This window comes from Balaenoptera acutorostrata, chromosome 11 (genome assembly GCF_949987535.1).
Source record: "Balaenoptera acutorostrata chromosome 11, mBalAcu1.1, whole genome shotgun sequence".
NCBI classification, from domain to species: domain Eukaryota; kingdom Metazoa; phylum Chordata; class Mammalia; order Artiodactyla; family Balaenopteridae; genus Balaenoptera; species Balaenoptera acutorostrata.
Window position 1 is genome coordinate 16,020,383 of NC_080074.1, and position 7,730 is coordinate 16,028,112.

The 7,730-nt window shown below is 35.6% G+C and overlaps 1 protein-coding gene across 1 annotated transcript in view; it reads right to left on the reverse strand.

Moving 5' to 3' along the window:
* Nucleotides 1-1,443: 1,443 nt before the first annotated feature.
* Nucleotides 1,444-7,730, reverse strand: part of TMEM263 (transmembrane protein 263) — a 16,688-nt gene continuing 10,401 nt past the window's right edge. Inside the window, exons 2-3 of the mRNA XM_007165729.2 lie at nucleotides 7,457-7,526; nucleotides 1,444-3,766 (exon numbers count right to left, since the gene is read on the reverse strand). Of these exons, the coding sequence (XP_007165791.1) occupies nucleotides 3,480-3,766; nucleotides 7,457-7,520 (351 nt within the window). The 5' untranslated portion in view covers nucleotides 7,521-7,526 and the 3' untranslated portion in view covers nucleotides 1,444-3,479. The remainder of the gene's footprint in view (nucleotides 3,767-7,456; nucleotides 7,527-7,730) is intronic.

The window sequence follows — 7,730 nt, forward strand, 5'->3', positions numbered from 1 at the left end:
CCTCTGAAAAAATGGCTATAACAAAATACATGATTTCCTTTAAACAGTTTATGTATAAATTCATTTCTGTGGCAACATGTAATTAGCTGTCAAAGTAAATATGATCACCCAGAAGACTTCCAGTGAGCTCAAATCAGACAGCCTGGTAGATCAAGCATACAGGCAGCACTAATGCCAGCAGCGGAATGAAGGACTAGCTACTGAGTAGTCCCCTTTGCTTCTGGACATAAGATGGAGAGGTTCTGACTTACACGAATTCAAAAGTGTTATGGGAAATTCAACTACAAACACTGGAACTGTGCTTGCTCCATATTTGTAAAAAGGGAATAAAGATACTTTTCCTCATAAGGTCCTCATACTAATTAAATCAGAGAATTTATGGACAGTGCCTGGTAGGTAAGTAGATGCCCAGTAAATATCAATTTTCTTCCTTCCTCCAACTGGTTCCCATCCCTTTGAGTCACTTCTGGCCAGTAAGAGGTCTAAGTTGGTTCCACAGCTGCCTAGGACAGAGGGAAGTGTGCTCCCTACTTTATAATTCCTCCGTCAGTTCCCAAATTTTGGACTGCAAAAGAATCACCTGCAGAGGTTGTTAAAGTGCAGTCTTGGATCCCACCCTGCAGAGATCAGCAAGTTGCAGTCAAACCCAGAAATCTGTATTTTTAATCTTTATTAGAGTTGTTTAAAATATATTTGTATTTCATTGTTGTGTTGGCATCAAAATTCATATTTGGAGATGTTCTGTCATGTTTGTGCATTAGTATCAAAAAATTTAAAAACTGGCTACAGTACTTTCTGAATTGCTATATAACTAAAATTTTAAGACTACCCTGTTTAAAAATTTCATTTCCTTAGATCTTTATGAAACAGTTCATCTTTTGCAGATCATAGTGCTTTATTAAAGATTCATGTCTTCTTTTCCCATTCCTTTAATACAAAAAAATTTATTCAATCATCAGTTATTTTCATCTGACATTTCACTAAGTACAGGATTAATAACGTCAACATTATTAGATCAGTCATTCAAGTGGGTCACACAAGTTTATCCTCATTGTGCCGAATACCCACTCAAAAGATAAGCTGAATAAGAGATGCCTCCAGGTGTATACAACAACAACCTTAGCTTCTTGAAGTGAACTAGTACTGTTTAACAGGTCAAATTGCTAGTCTACGAAATAAACTGAAGAAGACTCAAGTGTATAGTTTTACATATCATCAAATGGCAAGTTCATTTCAACAAGAACGTCTACAACTAACTTCATTTGTACAAGTTCTCTGCTATCGTTGCAAAGCCTCTCCTGAACAAAGTTATAATTTAAAATTTAAAACAAACTTGATGAGATAAAATGTACCAGGTGGCTTTTCTGTAGCAGAAATTAATTACAACCATTTTTCCTCAAGCAATTTTAAAGACAAGCAAAGTTGAAAATAAATATTCAAGCATACAGTAAACTAAAGTCTATATTTAGAAATTCAGGTACAAAGCACAGCAGAGCCGATGAAGATAAGAAGATAATTTAGAAATACAAACTAGCAATGAAGCAATAATTTCTTTCAAATAGCAGGAAACAAATTCTTCAATACCATTACTTAGATCATTATTTAGTGTTCATCCATTAATTTTGGTTTTTGTTTTTTAAATCCCCTTTGCTAATTATGACATTTGACCAGATATACCAACAGATATACCTTTAATCATACTGGATGAAATAAACAACAATTTAATTTTTGATTAATTTAACTCCCTAATGACTTTCCAGTTTTGTATATGGTAGAAAGGTTCAAGAACCTTTGTGGATTTACTTCAATCCCTGCTGGTATCTATGAAAGCTTTTAAAAGCTAAGTTTTGTTCTTACCCATTTGTTGACCCACATTATTAATGTACAACTCTTAGTGGGCTGCAAACACACACTTAAGCTTTGGGTGTTGAAGTGATCTAAGTTCTCAGGAATGCTATTTTGACTTACTCCAGAGCATCACCTCCTTTCTTCCCCTTGCTCATTAAAAAAAACAACAACAAAAAAGTCTACAGAATGGTGGCAAATTTCCAAACTTAAGTGAAGGAAAATTAAGATTTTTCAGGCTGGGATTAAACCCTTAGTTAAGAGAAATGCCACTTTTAAAATTTTTATGAAACTGAACATGAAACGAAAAACAAAAAGATGAATTCCAGCTAAGTCATATTCTTTTAGAATGAATGAGACATGATGAGACGTTAATGAGACACAACACACTTACCATCCGCAACCAAAAAATTCAATTTCCCGCCTGAAGTTGACTTGGAAAATGGTACAAAGTTTACAGCTGCTTTAAAGGAGTGTAAGATGACATTTTAAAAGCCTGTCAAACACAGAAAGCACTTACATATATTTCACATTCAAGGCTAATCTATGGAGCCCATTCCGTTCAATTTAAGAGTCAGCCCCCACACATCTGTGGCTGCTTTCACTGTGTTTTTTGAAAGCGGTACTGCTAGTAATTTAAGCCATCCTGGAGACAAAATAGGTGTGAAGAATTTTTTATATCTTGGATGCTTTAGGTAATTCTTCAGAACTTAAAATGATTTATGTTTTCCTCCTTAATATGAAACTCTTTTATTAACATAGCTTCTGACCAGCAAAGAAATGTTCCTTAGGCACTGTGAGGTTTATTAATGATGGAGCATGAACCCAGGTTGAAGTGTACAATTTGGTTATAACTACTGACAGTTATCAAACACTATCCTATCTGCTGAGAGCAAGAAATGCCTTTACGCCACTAATCCTGAGATTCTTGAGGGAAAACTAATTTCACAAACAACTTTTGAAAGAATCCATGTATAATAATAATCCTAAGAACTGCACATATTCAGGGTATTAGAAAAGATGTTTTCTTTTGTAAGGCATCAATGATTAAATTAATATAATGCATACCTAACAAAAGATGGTTAATATTCATAAAACCGTGAACCTTTTTAAACTTCTCTAGTTCCTGCTACTTTTACCATCTTGAATAAGAAAAGAATGCCTCTTCGTCTAATCAACTATGGTTATTAAAAAAACTAAGACATCTGAAACTATTAGGCACATCAAAGGTACGTTTATGTAGGTCAAGGTTCCCTTCTTAAGGGGCACATGAGTTACCTGGCACATTATACATATGGAACTGTAAAGATCATCCACTAAATTCAACGTTCACATTTTTAGATAATTGAAAGACTTATGTAGTAAATATTCAAATATACCTTATCTTCAGTTACAACTGAATAAGTGTAACATTTTACCAGATAAAAAGCTGGAATTTAAGTATGAGAAACCTTCATACACTGTGCTAGTATTGGTCTCTTCTTTTTAGACAAAAGCCAGTCAGTCATCAATACTTTCAACACAGCAGTTAGAAGATAAACGTCCAAAACAGGTGACTTGGTTGTAGTCCGTAATTTAGCAATTCAATGCCACTGGCATCATAATGCTGTGGAGAGCAAGTGTATCTCCGTATTTTAGTCAGATTTGTCTTTCTTCTTTCCTGTTAAGGGCACTTTGTTTACAACAGCAGAGCCAACAGCTGTAACACCTCCAGCCACAGCAGACACGCCCCCTTTCACCAGCCCTATTCCCATGGAAGGCACAGTTGTAACAGCTGTTTTGGTCACCTCCAGACTCTTTCCACCAATCCAAGCCACACCACCAATGGTGGCACCAACGGCTCCCTTTGTAACACTGAAGATACCCCCAGTCACACGGGACAGCATGCCTGGTTGCTGCTGTGGGTGATCTTTCATTGAACCTGATAAGAGAAAATATCATAAGACAGTCAAATGTAAGTCTTTGTAAGAACAGTACAAATCACTGAGTAACCTTCCTAACAATCAGCAGATTGTATTGAAAAGGTCAACCACATAAATACATATCTGATCAAGACATCAAGAGCTCTTCCCTCAAGGGTATAGTTGTACATGTTTTTAAAACATCTTGGTCCAATGCTAAGTCTTAGTATCTATGAGAAGAAATGCTTTAGAGACTAGACAACTTTCATAAAATAGAAGACTATTTTAAATGTCTCCTTGATTTACAGTTTTATTGCTGTTAATAAAAAAATCTTTATTTTATATCCTAAAAGGAGCATGAAAAAATAAAAATATAAATATATTTAGCCCTTATTTCCTTGATAGAATTCAATCAGTCATTACTGAAACAACCTTCATTTAAAGCACTGGTTCTCGGGCTTCCCTGGTGGCGCAGTGGTTGAGAGTCTGCCTGCCAATGCAGGGGACACGGGTTCGAGCCCTGGTCTGGGAAGATCCCACGTGCCGTGGGGCGACTAGGCCCGTGAGCCACAACTGCTGAGCCTGCGCGTCTGGAGCCTGTGCTCCGCAACAAGAGAGGCCGCGATAGTGAGAGGCCCGCGCACCGTGATGAAGAGTGGCCCCCACTTGTGCCGCAAGTAGAGAAAGCCCTCGCACAGAAACGAAGACCCAACACAGCCATAAATAAATAAATAAATAAAATTTAAAATAAATAAATAAATAAATAAGTAAAGCACTGGTTCTCAAGGTATGGTCTGGAACCCTTGAGTATCCCCAGGACCATTTCGGGGTAAAAACTGCTTTCATAATAATATTAACATGTCATTTGTCTTTCACTTTCATTCTGTCACCAGTCTAAAACAGAATTTTCCAGAAGCTAAATGATGGGCAGTAACACAACAGACTAAACACAGAAGACTAAACTGTGAGAATCTAGCTCTCTTCTATTAATCCAAATATTAAAGAGATTTGCAAAAATTTTAAAACAATGTCGGGAATTCTCCGGTGGTCCAGTGGTTAGGACTCCGCACTTTCACTGCCAAGGGTCTGGATTTGATCCCTGATCGGGGAACTAAGATCCCACAAGCCGCACGGTGTGGCCACAAACAAATCACCCTGCTCACAATTTTTTTTTTGTTTTGAAAAATAGTTTCATATTTTTCAAAAAATATGTTAATATGTAATGGGCCTACTGAGTTCTTTTCATAATAAAATACTTAATTTCTGTTTTTATTGTTAATACGGCAAATACCAACAAAGACATAAGCTCTTTGGAATCCTCAATTTTTTTTAAAGTAGAAAGCATCCTGAGACCAAATAATTTGAGAACCACTAACTTAAATATGTTTGGGTTTCTATTCTATGTGCTCCTTAATAATGTATTTAAAGAGCTAATATTATATGTAAAAATAGGAAAATTATTCATCACTTAAAATCTTGTTACCTAATCTTTTTTGTAACATGGAGAGACCAGAGCTATGGTTAATACTTCCACTGCCTCAGTAATTTTTATAAAAGAGAGTATGTGATTTAAGTATCTAGTTTGTAAAAACTCTTCATATACTCCCAGAAAAGGTAACATCAATATGAGAAATTCATTTATTGTCACAAGTCTTTTCTCTTTGGTTTCTTTGTTTGTTTAATAGAGGCACTCAAACTGGCATGTAACCCCAAACTCCAGCATAAAATGACTAGCAGGAAGATTTCATAAAACTTGCTTCTGCCAGCCTCAAACACACACAGACCTTTTCTCCTTCATAATCTAATGACTCAGGCAGTGACAACACATGAGCAATAGTGTTTTTATTTTTTTTAATTTCATGAAAAAATACTTGGTAACTATACAGTTCAGGCTATAACCACTAAAAAGGTATAAGCTCACACAAGAAAGGTAAATTCTTGGGTACATAAGTTCAACTAAGACACCCAAAGCTACTATAACCTAGCAGAATGTGGTTATCAGAGAAGATAACATTGGAAAACCAACAATATTTGAAAGAGAAAAAAAATCTGAAAATTGAGTTTCTTTAAATACACAGACGCAAATTTACCTTGAGTAAGATTTTCTTTTCACTGTTTGGAGATTTTACATCCTTTCACAAGGAAGAAAGTCTCATTGATTAGCCAAAATAGCTCACTGATGAAAATATAGCAATGGCTAAATTTATAAAACCAACTGTTTAATTGAAACTGAGTAATAAGCATAGTTACCCCCCCCCAAAAAAAGCATAGTTAATATAAAATTTTAAAATAGCTGAAATAAAAGACTTAAGACATAGATAAGCATTTGAATATATTAATTATAAAATTATGATGGAAAGGATTACGTAAGTGGTCATTCTTTTGTAATCAAGGTTAGTAACACTAGGAAAAGGGAGGAAAATCTTAATTTGAGGATAAAACAGATAACTACCTCATGCTGAATACCTCATTAGTATTATCCTGCTATGCCAAATTTGGTGTACATGCATTTAATGAAGACAATTTTTCTTAGTGAAATCAGATAAATACTAATGCTGTTGATCTCATAATTACAGTGTACTCTTTTTTTTAAATTACAGTGTACTCTTAATTACCACCATATAAATTATCCACTTTGCAGACTACTTTTAACAGGTTGCCAATATAAAGGCATCCCTGAGGCTGTTCTCTTCCTGAACAATCATGCTCCTGGACAGCCTTTATCTCTTTCCTGACTTCTTTCTCATAAGTCCTTCCTAACTTTCTCATTGAGCCCTAACTTTTCTTTTCAAAACTCTAGACTTCTAGTCCTAAAAAATAAAGAGAGAAAGTAAAGAAAACAGCTAGTCTGTTTCTGTACATAGTGAGGACATGCATGTGTGCATTTAGTGTTTCCAAAGATTTTTGAAGTAAAGGTAAGAATAAAATGATTCCTGGGCTTCCCTGGTGGTGCAGTGGTTGAGAATCTGCCTGCCAATGCAGGGGACACGGGTTCGAGCCCTGGTCTGGAAAGATCCCACATGCCGCGGAGCAACTAGGCCCGTGAGCCACAATTACTGAGCCTGTGCGTCTGGAGCCTGTGCTCCACAACAAGAGAGGCCGCGATAATGAGAGGCCCTTGCACCGCGATGAAGAGTGGCTCCCACTTGCCTCAACTAGAGAAAGCCTCACACAGAAACGAAGACCCAACACAGCCAAAAATAAATAAATAAATAAATAAATAAACCCAAGAGTTTAAAAAAAAAAAAGATTCCTGATGTCACAATTTTCACACTAAAAAATAAAGCAGACTCTAAAACCATGTATTAAAAAAGGAAGAGTTACCCATTATAATGTAATGAATAATAGGAGTTTAACAACAAATCTCAAGTGCCTCTTGAAGTGAGTTTTTGTATGCATGACATAACCTAGTCCATCCTTCCTCTGCACCTCACCCAGCTCTTTACAAATGAAAGGATACTCGTGAAATGGTCTTAAAAGAATAAAAGAGTAGCAGAAAAATATTGATAGACCTTATATAAAAGTTAAATTGTGTCCCCATTTACCAATAATCTATGCTTTCTTACTAAAAGCTAAAAATGTTTAAGTATTTTTGGAACACATTTACTGACAAGGAAAACAGGTTATGTTACTTTAAAGTTAATGAAAACAATCAGAAGTTTAATTCACTAGGATTTTTTTCATTCTTAGTATTACAGATGCATACTTACCTTCTGGTGGTTCATCACTAAGGTATGATGGGATTTCTTGTTGATTTTTATCTGTCTGATTCATGATCTCCTAAAAAAACACACACATTTCATTTTAATTTCAACATCTGAGACTACCTCTTTTTATATGCTTGATCAAGACTTAATCAACTTTATTCAGATAAACAACATTCTACTTTTTTTTTTTTTATTTTGGCTGAGCCGCACAACCAGGGATTGAACCTGGGCCACAGTAGTGAAAGTGCAGGATCCTAATTACTAGACCACCAGCAAA